Here is a 17,874-nt window from a genome sequence, read left to right as displayed (position 1 = left end):
GTCATAGCACTTGACAAATGGCATTAAGTTATCTTGTATGTGTTTATGTCTCCTTTGACTTCAATGGCTAAGCTATGAAGTTAATTTAGAGGAAGGGGTATGTGTCCTTAGTACTTTGATGAAGACTGCCACATCGTAGGAGCTAAATATATGCTTTTGAATTAATCTAAACTACGCATATGCATTAAAGATGATCCCTAAATTTGAACCTCTGGAAAAATTTACTCCCAAGTCACTAGTTCCAAAGATTTTACTTCTGTTTTCAAAATGTTTCAGTGCTGTTTGTTAGATTTTAGTGTCAATAGATGCATTAAGTTATAGCTGCTTAAAATTTGCTCTCAGGACACAGAGGAAAGGCTTGTCTTATTACATACAAGCTCTGCAGACTGAAGGTCATGATATCTTTGGGCGTTACTGGAGAAGAAAGCCATGGCCATGAAAAACCATTAGAAATCATCTAGAATTCTGTACCACAATTATATATCCAATGGATTGAAATTTGAGAAAGTCTTCAGTTAATTTAATTAACTTAATTTAATTTAATTTAATTAATATAATGTTTATGAGATTCTTCAGGCTGGATGCAGTGGCTCACGCCTGTAATCCCAGCACTTTGGGAGGCCGAGGCAGGTGGATCACAAGGTCAAGAGATCAAGACTATCTTGGCCAACATGGTGAAACCCCATCTCTACTAAAAATACAAAAATTAGCTGGGTGTGGTGGCACGTACCTGTAGTCCCAGCTACTCGGGAGGCTGAGGCAGGAGAATTGCTTGAACCCAGGAGGCAGAGGTTGCAGTGAGCCGAGATCCTGCCACTGCACTCCAGCCTGGTGACAGAGCAAGACACTGTGTCAAAAAAAAAAAAGAAAAGGAAAGGAAAAAAAGAAGAAAAAAAATAAAAGAAAAGATTCTTTATATCTCACAAACTCAATACCACATTTCCTTTAAAGTACCATATTTATGAGAAGGTAAATATGAAAGAATGACCAGGAAACACAGAGAACTGATACATTGTCCAAAAGAAAGAATAGAAAGCAAAAACATTAAAGTGGGATTGGGAGAGTAGAAATTGGAGAAGTAGAAGGAAAAAAATCACACAAGAGTGCTGGGAAATTGTTCCATTGTGTTAACTCCTTTAATTATCAACCATTTGGCTGTAGAATCAAAAATAAAACTTGAGATTTAAAAATGTTTATATTTTTGTTAAAATATATACTTTTTAAAAATATTAAATATGTGGAATGTATACAAACAGGAACTATAATTCCTCATCAGCAATAAAGGATTTCTTTTGAATTTATCACTGACCAGAGTGAGAAAGTAATGAAACTATCATTGTAGAGTTAGGATTGAAATCTGACCATGTTTTCTGAGGGTGTAAAGTGGCTCATCTATTTGAATTAGTTGTTTCAAGTCCTGCTTACTTTGTTCAGAAGTCCACTTTTTGTCCTGCCAGTAGATTGTAGCCCAAACCCTAAGTTGTCTGGTCAGAGACTGGGAAGGTAATGTTGTGTATGTTTTGCTGATTAAATATAAAACATTCAGCATCCTTTATGGCCTCGGTTTAAAGTAAGCTTCCCATTCCAAAGCATATTTTTGAACTACCCACTGTTATTAGCATGTTTCCTCTTAGAGTATTCTTTACAGATATTGGTTTTCTTCTAGACAGTTTCACAAAATAACAATAGGTTAACCTTCCTTAGAAGGCTTAAAAATCCCCTAACTCTTTATATGGTTCATATTGTATTTATTTTTCTCATGTTAATTATATTCTTTTATCTGTTTAATCTTACAAATGACTCCTCTCATTTTGGAGAGATTTTGAACAAATTGGTTGGGAAACCAAAAAAGAAACAAGAGGATTTTCTTAATACTAGTTAGGCCATAAAATATTTTCATGTGCTTTAAAAATGGGATTGCCCACAGAAGGACTTCATTTTAAAGTGTGTGTTTGGTAGTGGTGAGGGGGATGTAAGTATCTGAAAGCATTTTATATTGGAATACGGGTCTATTTGTGGTTATACTTTGTTTGTATATCAAATACTGCACCTGTCACAAGCTTGGATTTATCGTGAGTATGCATAATGCTTGCTGTTGGGAAAGTCTGCAAATCCCCCATTGGCAGCAGAGTGACCAGAAGTAGATGCACCTGTCTTCCCAGCTGGGACTTGCTCATGGAAAAGAAGGTCATTTAACACCATGTTATTCCTGTGGACAGCTGTATATGTAAAATGCCTTAGGACGTAGACAACCCAAATTCTGTTAGAAAAAAAAAAAAAAAAGGTCTTCAATGGCCAAATGAAATTTGACTTGAAAAATATTTTGATGTTTTGATTCATTAGATTTGGAGCATATATGGGCTTGGTTTAATAGAAAAACATTATTTGGTTTGCTTTGGTCTGAGCACTCTATTGGCTTTTAATGACTCAGGGAACACCAATATATTTTCAGCTCACATTGGCTTAGGGTTTAGTATAAAGCAGTTCATTCTGTCTTGATGCAGCTCTTGGTTAAAAAATAGGCCTTCTCCCCATGCTACAGTGATAATTCTTTGTTTTTGTCTATTTTAATTGTCTATTTTCCTCCAACAGACTCTAATGCCTGTAAGAATAAGGGCTATGTCTATTTTGCTAACCATTATTTTTTCTAGCACACTGCCATTGTATTAATTCTGGGTATATCAGTGCTTAGTAAATCTTTCTCAAGTGGATAAATGAATGAAGGAATAAAGAATTGGCTTTCACTGTGCAGTTCATCTTAAAGACTCTGCCATTCAAAATCATACCAAAACTCGAGAAGCCTCAGTCTTATTGTTTGTCTGTTTTTTAAATTAAGTACAAGTTTAGTTACAATAAAGTGTACAGATTTTAAGGTCACAGTTCCATGAATTTTGTCGAGTGTATACACCCATGTAACCATTATCCAATCAAGATAGAGAATTTTTTCATTATTCCAGAGAGTTCCCTCTTGCTCTATTTCTGTCAATTCTTCACAGCCACTGTTCTGATGATCATTATAGCTTATTTTTGCCTTTTCTAGAACTTCATATAAATGTAACTATATAGTATGCACTTTTTTGTGTGAGGCTTATTTCATGCAACTTTAAGATTTTTCAATTTATCCATAGATATTTAATTGCATTCATGGGAATCAGGAACTTACCCATGTTAAAAATAAGATTAATAATGAAGGACTATGATATTACAAAAAAAATACTTTGTGCCTCCTTGGAGGATTTATTGATGACATTTTCCCCAATCTACAACTATGTGCTTTTAAGAATTCTAAAAATATGCAGAATGATTGTTAGAAGTAGAGTTCAGAGGTGCCATCAAACTAACGTCATTGTACTATGAACTTCCATAGGCAGATCATTTGATAAGCCAAGCAGATCAAGAGGGGCACATTTTAGAGCGGTAACTCAGCCCGGGCTTTCTGACTTCTCCAGTGTTACACATCACTACACCATTGGCGTCCTTTTTCCACAACACCCTTCTGTAGATGATGACATATGCATAACAGTTTGTAAAGGTTAAGGAAAGGCTCTAAAATTAGGTATTCCACTGAAAGTCTTCTTTAAAATAGGTTTTTCAGTAACAGATAACTGGGGTGTAGAGGTGTTTGGGTTGAATTGCAACGAGGTTTACAAAGTAACGTAGTCAGTTTGCAGGCAGTGGAAAGAAGCTTGCCAAGTAAAGCCTGTAGAAAATGGATTCATTGCATTAGAACAATCTGTGATCAACTGCCAAAGCCAGCTTATTTTCCTTGTGAGTTCCAGAAAAGAATGCCTGAGACTTTGTGTTGATGGAAGGCTATCTTATAGAACATGCTGGCAGAACACACTTTTTCACTGGCTCCCGTCAGTATTATTATAGACTTGATGGGGTACTTCGGGATTTGGTAGGGATTTTTACATCAGAAAAAATTAGGCATAGGAGATTAGGAACCAAATGTGTTAGTTTATCATAGCAGAGTAAGGCAACAAGACAGCCTTAAGGAAACCACAGACAAGACTGTTTAGAACTAACAATATTCTACTTCTCTTGTGGAAACACTTGCTATTATAAGTGAGACCACAGAATAAAATTAATGTCTAGGGAAAGTAAGCAAATAATTGTGGAAAATTTTTAAAATGACTTTATAACCAGTAAAGACATCGTTTATTCAAAGACATCTTTGCATAAAGAGGAGATTATAATGATATAAAGGAAGAAAATTCCTTTTCAAATTAAGTATTCTTCAAGTGCTGATTGCTTTGTGCAGAATAATTTGACGTAAGATACGTGGAAATTTTACAAAATGGTAAAAAGAGAATCTGAACAACTTGAAACAAAGTGCTAATGTCAGCTGAAGTGCCTCCAAAGTTACTCATATATTTTTCTTTCCTTTTAGACCCAGTAGAAACGCTTCAAGAGCTGCTCGATCCAGGAGTGGAGGGATTTTGTGAAGACACAGATGCTCCCTAAAAGGAGTGCAGAAATTTTCATCATAGGGTAACAGCTGATTCCTATTTTTGGTTTAATAGTCTTTGAATGTTTACAAAACTGTGATATAAAAATAGATTATATTATCCAAAATATTAAGTATGCTCTGACCTGACTCAAAGCCAAACTGAATATTGAAGAATGGTAGGTTTCAGGCTAATGGGGCCTGAACACTCTGTGGTATTTCTTCTGTGCCTTATTCCAATATCATCACAGGTACCACCACAGGTACCATCTCGGGAATAAGCTTTGTAGTATTTCATGCTTTATACCTTTCACGTGAAATATGATCAGAAATAACTCCTCACCAAATATTATCCTCACATTTGGAGTAGGATGATATGTAGAAACAAGAGTAATTGCAAAGCATCACTCTGGCCACTTTGGAATAGAAGCACCGTTAGCAGAGATTGCAAAGTGTTTTGTCGGCCTTCTTGCCATGACCCACATGGAAAATGGTAATATTCCTAGGATATACCGAGAGGGCTTCTCACAAGCAGAGATGACTGGCACTGCTGAGCAGCTCCAGGGCTGAAGCCTTGGCATCTTATTAGCACATCTGTAAACCATTGTGTTGGGGAGCTGTGCTGGTGAGCAATAGAACCTTTCCTTTTGGAAAGCCCTACAGTGTCTGCTGCTTTGTATGCATGTCTATATTTGAAGTCTGGACTTCGAGGAGTTTTTCTTAGGAAAAAATTAAGACATCGGGTTCTAGATTTTCACTGGAAGTTAATTTTACCTGAAGATTGACCAGTATTCCTGGTCTTGTGTCAAGAAACTTGAACTTGGAATCTTTTCCTTTTTCCTCTCCATTAACAAAATGATAAAGAAGCTCTTCCTTAGAGGACCCAGGGGCACATCTCAGTTCTGGCAGGATCCCTTGTGTTCTTAGGGTTCTGGAGAAATTGACACAAGACAAAATTTTTTCCCCAGGGTAATGAGAACTCCCCATAATTTGAGGTAGGTGTGTACTTTTAGGCCTCACTTCAATATTTGGACTAGGCTGGGTAACTCCTGATTCTGTTATGTTAGTAGTCATTCAAAAAATGTTTAAGTCTTCAGCAGATTCTGGACCTGACTCAAAGCCAGACTGAATATTGAAGAATGGTAGGTTTCAGGCTAATGGGGCCTGAACACTCTGTGGTATTTCTTCTGTGCCTTATTCCAATATCATCACAGGTACCACCACAGGTACCATCTCGGGAATAAGAAGTAACAGTTGGGAAACCAGGGGTATCACCATAAAAGACTGCAGTTACAGTTCTAGAAGTTGTCCCATCTAACCAGAATTGTAGTCTTTGGTTTGGTTTAATTTTAACAACTTCTGTGTCTTTGGTTTTACTTTTGCCTTTTTTTTTTCATTAACAGACTTTTTTAAGAGTAGTTTTATGGGCTGGGGGGTGGTGGCTCATGCCTGTAATCCCAGCACTTTGGGAGGCTGAGGCGGGCGGATCACGAGGTCAGGACATCAAAACCATGCTGACTAATACAGTGAAACCCCGTCTCTACTAAAAATACAAAAAAATTAGCCGGGCGTGGTAGCGGGTGCCTGTAGTGCGAGATTATACCACTGCACTCCAGGCTGGGTGACAGAGCAAGACTCAAAAAAAAAAAAAAAAAAAAAAGAGTAGTTTTATGTTTGCAGAAAAATTAATTGGTAAGTACAGAGAGCTTCCACATAATCCTCTCCCTCAACCCACACTCAGTTTTCCGTATTATTAACGTCTTGTATTAACATGGTACATGGTACATTTGTTACAAGTGATGACTCAATATTGCTAGAGCCTTTCAACTAAAGTCCATAGTTGCATAAGGTTTCAGTCTTTGTGTTGGATATTTTATGGGTTTTGACACACATATAATGACAACTTTCTATTACTGCTGCATCACACAGAATAGTTTCGCTGCTCTAACAATCCCCCGTCTTCCTCCTATTCCCTCTTCTCTCCCTCCACTGAAACCCTGGCAATCTCTGATCTTTTTACTGCCTCCATAGTTTGACCTTTTCCAGAGTGACATATAGTTGGAATCATGCAGTATGTAGCCTGTTCATTTTGACTTCTTTTACAAAGCAATGTGCTTTTAAGGTTCATCTATGTTTTCTGTGGCTTAATAACTCATTTCTTTTTATGACGGAATATTTCATTGGACGATGTACCATAGTTTACCTATTTACCTAGTGAAGGATATCTTATTGTTTCCAAATTGGGAATTACTTTTTTAAGTCACTATAAATATTTGTTTGCAGATTTTTGTGTGGACAGAAGTTTTCAACTCATTTAGGTATATACAAAGGAGTATTATGACTGGATTAAGTGGTAATAAAGTGTAGTTTTATAAGGAACTGCCAAACTGTATTTCAAAGTAGCTGTAATATTTTGCATTCCCACCAGCACTGAAAGGACCTTCCTGTTGCCGCACATTTTTACAAGCATTTGGTGTTGTCAGTGCTTAGAGTTTTAGCAATTCTAATAAGTATATTGTGGTTTTTCATGGTCTCATGTTCTAACATAATAAACTATAAAAGAGAGTGAGATTGCCCAAAAGACTCTGAATTCTTAGCTACTATGAATTTTTTCAGTATTCACTTTGTAATAACAGTGATCAAGAATCTGAGGTTTTCCCTGACAGCACTGAGATTAGTGTGTGTTATATTCAAGTATGTGTATATAGAGATGTGTATGTGTGTACCTAGTATTCTCTGTTATAGAAAGAGGTCATAATAGGCAAAGACTCTTCTAATAATACACCATTGAAATAAAAATAGGCAGAAGATATAAAAGATTCTGGCTTGTTTAAATATGCATAATCTGTAGATCTTGATATTAAAATAGGCCATGTTTGATGCTGTTCAAAGTTAGCTTTCTGGCATGAACTACAGTGTTACATATGAGCCACATCAAATTCGGCAGCCTTAATTTCTGTATTCAGTTAAATTTGGCCATGCAGATATAGTCATGAAAAGAGATTCTTCACGATGCTTTCACAATATAGTCATTTTTCTGTATGTTTGATGCATGCTTTAGATTTGATTATATTATTTTGTAAACCTTTCTGATGATACCAACTTCACTAGTAGAGGACTACTTTCTCCAGTGTAAGGACCACTCCTCTAATATTTCTATCTTCAAATATATCACAATGCCTGACACATTTATTTTGTGAGTATATACAAAGCCCTGCATCAGTTACTATAGAAATATTTTAACAAAGTTCCAAAGATACCAGACAAACTTTATAATTTAAGAAAAAATAAGTAAACCATTTCAAGCCATGCAAGTAATTTTGTGTAATGATCAAAACTTAACAGAGTATGGATCTGGTTAAAAATTAAACAACTAACATTCTTATGCAGTTTTTATGTGCAAAATAGAGTCTCAACATGACAGAACTGCAAAGATAAAATAAACATGTTCTCTACTTTCTATAAAAGATGGACTCCAGTGCAGGAGGGTTGGGTGGGGAAAGAAATAGGATGATAAGAAGTATGTTGGCATTGGAAGTGCCTTAAATATATGCTGCACATTTGCTGATAACATGGTATATAGAATGCTGGATTTTCAAACATTAGTATATACAGAAGAGTTTCTTTGGATTCTTGTTTAAATTTCATTTTCCTAGACTCCACAACTAAATATCAAAAAATAATTTTGTAGTCCATGATTCTTCACTTTTATCAAGCTCCTCATGTTGTTGTATTACTGGTGATCTATAGGCTACACTTTAAGAAACTGATATGTACCAGTTAGAACTTTTATCCCTTCAGTGTGGTTTATGTTAGGAAGTACTCTTGAAACAGTGTAGTAGGGAGATCTGGGCTAAATATAGGAATCAAGAGAATATGCCAACAAGATTGAGTAACTTTGTGGTGCATTATAATGGTATACTTGATTGCAGATTGTCCTAAGAGTCTGAAAATTAGAAAACAAACTCATTGGAGAAAGTAGCAAAAAATTGTGCCTAAGATTACAGCATTTTAGACAAAGAATAAAGTGTATAACTTTAAAATAAAATAAATATTTGATACATACATCACATGCAATACAGTTGCATCTATATTCAATGAATTGTTTATATAAAAGATATTAGTTATGATACTTATATTTTAGGGAAAAAATAAATACCTAAGAAGTCTAAAATAGGGAAATTATGAAGTTAGTTAGTACCCCCATTCCAATGGAATGTTATTTTCATTGTTTTAAAATATGACATGTTAGAAGTATCTAAAATAAACCTATATCAAAGAAAAATGAGAATCTATAACTGTATGTTTGATATGATTATATGCACATAAAATAGTATATGTGATGAAATTTCAGGTATTTTTAATTTTAAAATTTTCCTAGATATTTTATGGTACTCACAAAATCAAATGTTAGATTTTAAAATCTACATGAGGCAAATTAATAATCACAAGCTTTAGTCATACATTTTTAATTTTAAAGTAAATACTTTTTAAGTTAAAAGGTGTTTTGAGATTCCTCTACTTAATGAGCCCATGGTAAACTCTGTAAAGCAGTGATACCCATATCTGGCAAATTATCAGAATCATTTGGGAGAAATTCTGAAAACATAGATTTCTTCAAAAGCTAGACAGGTAATTCACTTTCTTCAGAACTGAGTTGGGGCCCTGGAATCTTATTTTTTCAAATGTTGTGCCGTTGGCTTTACTGATAAAAGGGAAAGATGACAACCACTGCTGTGGGGTAGACAATTTCTGTGTTCAGGAATTTCTGTAATGTATATGTATATGACAGAAACAAAAATATAAGGTAAAATGTTGTCAAATTCTAGACTGCTTAATGTTTGTAACACAGTAAAGTACAGCAAAAATTTGAGTAGCGAAAGCATAAATAAGGAGGATTACTTGGGAGGGACTTCTAGAACAATAATCTCATAAGCATTGGTGGCAGATGTAGGAATGCAGAAACCAAAAGCTTCATCATCATTTAACAACCTTCATGTGGATGGGAAGTGATGAGGGAGTGAAACTTTGAAACACTTAGAGAAAGCAGTGAAGAAGAGGTGCCATTTTGCTTTTGTCCCCAGCTTGCTTGCTTCCTTCCTTTTTTTTTTTTTTTTTTTTTAGTTTTTTGAGATAGAATTTTGCTCTTGGTGCCCAGCCTGGAGTGCAATGTCACAATCTTGGCTCACTGCAACCTCTGCCTCCCCGGTTCAAGTGATTCCCCTGCCTCGGCCTCCCGAGTAGCTGGGATTACAGGCATGCGCCACCACGCCTGGCTGATGTTGTATTTTTAGTAGAGTCAGGGTTTCTCCATGTTGGTCAGCTGGTCTCGAACTTCCAACTTCAGGTGATCTGCCCGCCTCAGCCTCCCAAAGTTCTGGGATTACAGGTGTGAGCCACCACCCCCGGCTTCGCCAGCTTTCTTACCAATTAAAAGTAAAAGCCCTATACCCCTTCCCCAGAGTCCCAGATCTGTTCCTAGACTTTTCCTTTCAGGTTTTATCCTAGCTTTGAGGAAAGGGATGCCTTCAGGGAAAAGATGGTGCTCCGAATTTTGGGATGGGAAGGCCTATGTAATCCATAAATCAATGTTTTGTATGGTGAAGGGAAAGAAGTTTGAAGAAAGGCACCTCAGAATATTTGTGGAAGACAAAACATTTATTATTAATGTTTATTAAAAGGAATTATGACTTTTAAAAGGCATAGAATCAATCACAGAGCAAGTTGAACTCGAACCTTTAAATATAGGTGCAGTTTGCTTCTCCAGAATATGAAAGTAGAAGAAAGAGACATTTCAGTGGTGGGACCCCATGTACCTGAGTAAATCGGCCAAGTGTCTTTCTTCTGTGGTCTCGATTTCTTTTTTAGTACAAATGTTGTTTAAGCTTTTATTCTTCCAGTTCATTTGCCTAAACTGACAGTAAATTATTTTTATCACACATAGGAGCTAGGACTAGGAGGTCAACTATTTCTTAAATGAAAAAGTCAATACCAGCTTGGCTAAAGTTGATTGAGGAGTGGGTGCCCATGAGGCTGGATGTGATTGGTAGTCATACTGAGCAGGGCCTTAAGTTCCAGAATAAGGAATTTTGACTTGGCCTTACAGTGAAGGTTTCTGAGAAGGTTAATGAGAAGATGAATTTGGGCTTTGAAGAGGAAAATCAGCCAACAGTAAAGGAGATGGATTAAAGAGAAGGGTAGAAAGAAATGTAATTAGCATGCTAATTGGCTAATTACCATGAGAAGAAACTTAGACTAGGCTGTTGGCAGTGAAAAGAGAAAGAAGGTAGTGGATATTATAAGGAAGTTTTTAAACTCAATTAGGGTAATAGTCGTTGATCACCTTCAAAGTGCCAGTCACTGTTCTAGGCCTTTGTGACATCAGTGAACAAAATAAAGCATATTCTATCAGGGTGTTATGGACTGAAGTTTTGTATCCCCCTCAGAATTTCTGAGTTGAAATCCTAACTCTCAGTGTGATGGTATTAGGAGGTGAAGCCTTTGGGAGGTCATGAAGTCATGAAGGTAGAGTCCTCAGGAATGGGATTAGTGCCTTTATATGAAGAGGCCAAAGAGCCAGTTCTCTCTCTTTCTGCCACATGAGGATACGATGAAACATTGACACTCTGTAACCCTGAAAAAGGCTCTCACAAGAACCCAACCATGCTGGCACCCTGATGTCAGACTTCCAGGCTCCAGCACTGTAGGAAGTACATTTCTGTTGCTTATAGCCACCTTTTTAATGATATTTTGTTATAATGGCTGGAACTAAGAAAACGGTAAATGGAGCAATATCTAATAAAGAAAATTAAGAATGTATAATGTGAATTTAGAAATGTTGTACAAAAATACAAAGTGGAGCAGAGGAAGGGAAATGAGGGGGGATGTGCAACAGTTACAATATTAAATATGATGGTTAGAAGAGGCCTCATGAAGCAGGAGGTATCTGAGCAAATATTTGAAAAATGTGAATAAGCTAGTATCCTTAGGGAGAGTATTCCAGACAGAAGGAAAAGGAAGTGCCAAAACTCCAAAGTGGGAATATGCCAAGGGTATCTCAGCAAAAGCCACATTTTGAATTTTAAATCAATCTTTAAGCAAGATGCTCAATTGTACCGATTACCAACTACTAAAATAGAGGATTTTTCCCTGGGAAAGGATATTCCTTCTTAGAAATTCTGCTTCAGGCTAGATTGAATTGGGACAAAAGAGATAAAAAGAAGAGTTAATTAAGGAGTCAACCTTGGGCCATGCCCAACTTTAAAGAACGTGAGGGAGATTGGAGAAGTCAGAAAAACCAGGATTTTGCCTGTCCTTGAAACTGTATGAAGAAGGCTTGGCTAAGAAAAGGAGACTCGGAGGTAACAAATGCAACAAAAAGATTAGGAAGAAGAAAGACTGGAGAAACAAGAACCCGGGGCTTACAGAGGCCATCAATGACCTTAGAGAGAGCAGTTTCAGTTGATGGAGAGCCCAGGATTCCCAAGTACCCAACAGCTCATGTTTTCTATACTAGATACAGTGAGAAATCTGTGTTTTTAAGAATTAGTAGCATACTATCCAAAGAGTATATGAGTTTTCAACTGCCTGTTAAACATTAACAACGTTTTGAAATCTGTCTTTGGTTAAAAAAAAAAAAAAAAAAAGTGCCGACAAGTTTGAAAGCCTGAAGTTAAATGTGTTAGGCTTCATACTTAAGGTGTGTGCAACTTCTGCTCCCTTTTGCTCTTACCGTCTGCTCTGATTTTATAACAAAGCCCAGTATTGACATGTTGAAGAAGTGAGGTCTGCACATGCTTTGGCAAAGAGATGTTGCAGGATTGCTTAATTTACAGAAATTCCCTGGCCTGAAGTATGGCTTTTGTCAGGTCATCACCAAAGCTTGTGTTTTATTAATGTATCAAGGTTTTTTATAGGACACGTTGATTTTTTTCGTTTAGAAAACTTGAAGAAACACATGGCTATAAGATTAAGAATGGAGCCTGTCAATTGAGAGTCTCTTCAGTAACTATTGGATTTTTTTTAAGTTTGTAAGAATTAAAACATAGCAATAACTCAGTATACTTCTATTAGAATGTTAATAAAAACGTATGCAAAAATCAGGGATTTATGAAATTGGTACAGTAAGCTTTGTTTCCTGCTTTCTCTGCTATGACCTAAAATTCATTTTTAAAAATATCTTTCTATGTTATGTAGCAAGCATACCAGAAAAAGTACTTTGAAAGAAGCAGGAGATCAGACATTTAAAGAATGGGAACAGATCTTAATATAAGAAAAGAGGCAGGCTTGTTATTCTGGGAAACAAATTGAGAAAGTGTATTAAAGTTGATGTGATAGATGGTAGGAATCATCTGGAATTTCAGGATTATTTATAAGGAACTTTCTGGAAAAGATTCAATTCATATTCCAAGTCAATTCTTTGCCCCCATTCTCTTTCTTCTCCCTGCAGATTCCCATCATGCTGCCCCTATTAAAACCACTGTCAAGAAAGGACCCTCTATCAGTCTTCTATAACTTCCTAACTTCATATGAATTTAAATCGGTGTGTTACTTCTCCGAAGAGTGTTTAAATTTCAAACAGGAAAAGAGGGTGGTATCTCCATTTAAAATAATTACAAAAACAGCCTACTCGGTCTGTATATAAGACCTGGGGAATTTTGTTGGTCGTTTTTTGAGTTGGTGGTTACACTTTTATATTTATTTTTGCTTCCATTTTATATTAAAAGAACTCTGTAGTTCCCATAATTGCAACATGATGAGATTCTCATTGCTTTTAATTAACCTGCTTTTTTCTTTCTCAACTCCACAATTAACTTGGCTAAATTTGTTAGCAAATGAAAAATTCCGAGTTAGTTGCATGTTGATTTTACTATCTACTATTTGGTACTTACATCATTATGTTTTAAATGAAACAAATCTTAAAATCAGGTCTAGATTTTATATTCTGTGATAAAAATCACCACATTTTCCCCTAATTTTCCCCAGAAATGATTTTTTTTTTAAAAAGATAGCACTATTGGTTTTATTTCTTGGAAGGGAAAAAATGTCAGTCAAAGTAGTAAGGTAGTGATCTAGTTTATTTGGTATTATGAGACTCAAGGATTTAGCAGTAAAATGAAATCTTTGTTAAAGAAAAAATGAACATATCATATTAAGAGGAAGATAATTGAATTTCTATATTTGATGCCAAATCTGGCAACACTAGAAGTGGTTACTTAAAATTAAAAGCCTTTTACAAACTTTTTATTTCAATTAGTCACTGTAAAAACAGAATTCTTAATTTTTATAAGCACAGAAATATGCATGGGTTTTCCCCCCCTTTCACCGTCCCCAAATCCATGAGATGTATGCTTGATACAAGCAGAATAAAAGAGAACATAATACTTAAGAAACATCCCAATGCCCTGTATTAAAGAGAAAATAAATTACAGTTCTTCTTTTCCCCAGTAAAGAGCAACAAAATAACAATGTAGGTAGAGGAAATAAGTGAGCCGATTGAGAGCATGTGGCTGGGCTGGAATCTGGAGATACCACAGTTAAATTAACTTGATTTTCCTTTCTACTACTAGAAGTTTAAATAAAATACTGGCGGGTTGTGGGTGGTGTTGGGGAGGGATGATGTGTGTATGTGTGTCCTGTATCCGTGTGTGTTTCTGCATGCGAGAGAGTCAGAGAGAGACAAAATGGCTTTTGTTGCTTTGGAAACATATTTCACCTTCTTGGTTCTGAATTTTTCTGAGAAAAACATCTACTTAATGTCACAATAGCCTCACAGGAACAATTTAATAGTACCTGGTAAAAGCCTATAAGGATTCTCAGTATAGAAGATGCAGTTTTGCAAAGGAGTGCTCAACCTCTGTCAATCTTAATTGAACAAATTGAAAACCAGATGGGCTTATCTATCAAGCCATAGGTCCCAAAAGGCAAGAAAATGTATTTAGAAATTATCATAATACTAGTCAAATAATGACCAGACAATTACAGGTTGATATTCTTCAGTGGCACTTCTTCTAAAACATGGGTTCAATGTGACCAGTTTTATAGCACCACTTTAAATGATAACTAATGAGAAAAAAGAATGCATGGGGGTGTCATTGAAATGACCTTTGCAGCAAATTCTCTTCCTTTGTATTTGTTCTATGAATCGAGGGACTGGAGTCGGCACTCCTCTCAGTTTGGCCATATGTAGATTTTCTGGTTATGTTCTTCCCTAGAGTAACCACAGACATCTAAGAGGCTCTGTGCTACACAAGGATCTCACACAGAATTTGGCTTATGAGGAAAAAAACCCTGCACATACTGTGCTCATTATTAAGGCAGGAGTGTTTGCTTATTGTTATATTTTTATGAGCATCAATAAGTCTTGAATGATGAATATTACTAATCATCTTTTGGCTAATGTTATTGGGACTTTTAATTCACTTGCTAACTTACTTATTCCTGGGGTAAGAGTAGAAAAATCTTTGGAAGAATGATTCATGGGAAGAAGTTGATGCCAATGAGGTAATTAATTATTGGTTATTTAATAACCTTTGATTGTTGGAACCATAATCCTTTACTGATAGCAAGTCTATCATACTATCTGGGATAGTGAGACCATTAACTATACATTGGATAATTTGGATTTTTTAATTGGCTTGCTGTTAAATTCCTAGAGTAGAACAATAGAGTACCCATTTAAAATAGACATTTAACGAGTTAATGAGACAACCAGCTTCAGGATGTATTTTAATAATACAGCCATAATAAAAATGACTATTCTTTTAACTGACCGTATAAGGTGTTGTGTGGTAGAAGTAAATGGAAATGGACCTTGAATTCACAAATCCAGGAAGCTCTTTAAAGTGGGTATGTTGAACTCCTAATTGATTTTCATTACTATGATTGGGGCAAAATTTGTTTTTTTTTCTTTCTGATAATGTATTATTTAATAGCAAATGAAAGCAAATAGAAAAAATGTGTATTAACTCAATATTTTAAAATATTTATATTAATATCACTTTGTAATTATAAATAATTTGGTAATGTTTTAGACATAATAATACATAAGTTGTTCAATTACAATTTCTAGTATTCAGATCTCAAGTTTTCAGTTGTTTCCACTTAAGCTTTTAAATATGCTTTTTAAAAAACTTTCTGATTTTAAAGTTTAAACTTAAAAGACAGCAACAAAACCAAGATAAAAAAACAATGCATTTTCTTTACAAGACACAAAAAAAGATGTTTAACATGAAACAGTTTGCATTAGACTTCTAGTTGTAATGTAAATATAAAATCCATTCAGTCATTTCCAAATTTTGAAAACTTTTTGCTCCTAAAGGCAGTTCTCAGAAATGTTAATTCACACATCTACAGCAGCAAAAAAAAAAAAAAAAATTGTCAGTGAGGCTGAGCAACCACAGGGCTACTCTTGGAGTAATTAAATACCTTGAACTTTATCTTGAAGTACCCACTTGTTTCTCGGCATTAAGCCTTCAAAGTAGTGTTGAGTTTGAGACAAGTACATGAATGAATTGCGTTTGACATTTATGGCAAGACTTTGTGTTTCATTTCTGTTTTACACTCTTAAAGTGTTAATTCCTTTCATGTTTTAAGCATATTAGTGAAATAACTGTAAATGAAGTCTTACATAACTTCTACATCCTATTTTTATCTCTTTATAGTGGAGACAAAAAATAAAAGACCATGATGGTTCATTCATTAATTTAACAAAGATTTACTGAAAGTTTCCTGAAAGGCACTGGAAAAGCTATTTAAAAGTTTACATTTTAGTAGGGCAGATATGCATTAAACAAAAAATTTCACTAATCTTTCCATAATTATAATTATGAGAAATGTGATAAAGAAAAGAACAAGGTAAGATGAGCAAATATAACAGAATGCCTTTTGACTAGCCTCTGACATAGTCAGAGGGGTGACTCCCCAGGAGAAAGATCAGTGTAAGTAACGGGAATATCTGAAGAAAAGCAACCACAATATTCTAGGGATATATTCACTTGGATGCTTTCTGAAAAAAACTGTAGGACTACAAATGTATAGGATTTTAATTATTACTTGTATTAGTCCATTCTCACATTGTTAGAAAGAACTACCTGAAACTTATAAAGAAGTTTAATTGCATCACGGTTCCATAGGCTATACAGGAAGCATAGCTGGGGAGGCCTCAAAAAACAAAATCATAGAGGAAGTTGAAGAGGAAGGAGGCACATCTTACATGGCTGGAGCAAAGGGGGAAGTGCTACACACTTTTAAGCAACCAGATCTCGTGAGAACTTACTCACTATTACAAGAACAGCAAGGTGAGGAATCTGCCTCCATGATCCAATCACCTCCCAGTAGGCCCCTCTTTCAACACTGGGTATTAAAATTCAATATGAGGCCGGGCACTATGGCTCGTGCTTGTAATCCCAGCACTTTGGGAGGCCAAGGCAGGTGGATCTCTGAGGTCAGGAGTTCGAGACCAGCCTGGCCAAAATGGTGAAACCTGGTCTCTACTAAAAATACAAAAATTAGCTGGGCAAGGTGGCAGGTACCTGTAATCCCAGCTACTGAGGAGGCTGAGGCAGGAGAATCACTTGAACCTGGGAGGCAGAGGTTGCAGTAAGCCAAGACCACGCCATTATACTCCAGCCTGTGTGACAAGAGCAAAACTCTGTCTCAAAAAATATATATAAAGATAAAAAATAAATAAAATTTGACATGAGATTTGAGCAGAGACACAAATTCAACCATATTATTACTTTATAACATATGAACTATTTCATGATACTTTTAAAGTTAAGATTATTGACATACTGAAACATCTTAAATTTTCCCTTCATAATCCTTTCTACCCAATCGTGGACTCGCTCAACTATTATAAAAATTATTACAAGCAGTGAATAGACCTGACAGGTATTTATGGGTGATTTTTTTGAGAAAATTTCAAGGGTGCGCATACTTTAAATCAAGATCTACAGAGTGTCTGGCTACCAAAAGGATTCCCTTCACTTGACCACCAGCCAGGCTTATGCTGGTTCCTGAATACTGGCAAAAAGTGAAAAAGCTTACTGTTAAGCTTTCGCTTTGTTAGACTAAAGCCTCCAATAACTGATGTATTTTATGAAATAATGTCAAAATAAAGTAGCTTAACACTAAAAACTCTTTACAGTACATGTGATCGCCAACCTACATTTCCAGCATCATTATCCACTACCTGCTGACACAAATTCTGTGTTTTGACCAAACTTACTCTTCCCTCGAGTATCTCACTTCCAAGAAATTCCCCTCAACTAAAATGCCCACTCAAGTTTCTCTTCCTGAATAGCTTATTCATTCTTCATATCAGCATTGACTACCTCACTCCAAAGCACTCTTTTTCTAAATTGCAATTTTAAAAATCATAGGAGCTCTCTAATGCCATTCCCTATACCTGGATGCCCATC

At 35.7% G+C, this 17,874-nt stretch overlaps 1 protein-coding gene across 1 annotated transcript in view; it reads left to right on the top strand.

Annotated features, from left to right (window-relative positions):
* Positions 1-4,488, top strand: part of LOC117094206 (translation initiation factor IF-2-like) — a 210,476-nt gene extending 205,988 nt beyond the window's left edge. Inside the window, exon 3 of the mRNA XM_033229410.1 lies at positions 4,394-4,488. Within this exon, the coding sequence (XP_033085301.1) occupies positions 4,394-4,467 (74 nt within the window). The 3' untranslated portion in view covers positions 4,468-4,488. The remainder of the gene's footprint in view (positions 1-4,393) is intronic.
* The last annotated feature ends 13,386 nt before the right edge of the window (positions 4,489-17,874 follow it).

The sequence above is a fragment of the Trachypithecus francoisi genome, unplaced genomic scaffold (genome assembly GCF_009764315.1).
Source record: "Trachypithecus francoisi isolate TF-2019V2 unplaced genomic scaffold, Tfra_2.0 Lachesis_group13, whole genome shotgun sequence".
Lineage (NCBI taxonomy): Eukaryota > Metazoa > Chordata > Mammalia > Primates > Cercopithecidae > Trachypithecus > Trachypithecus francoisi.
Note: the sequence above shows the minus strand (reverse complement) of the source record. Positions and strands in the feature narration are given on the sequence as shown.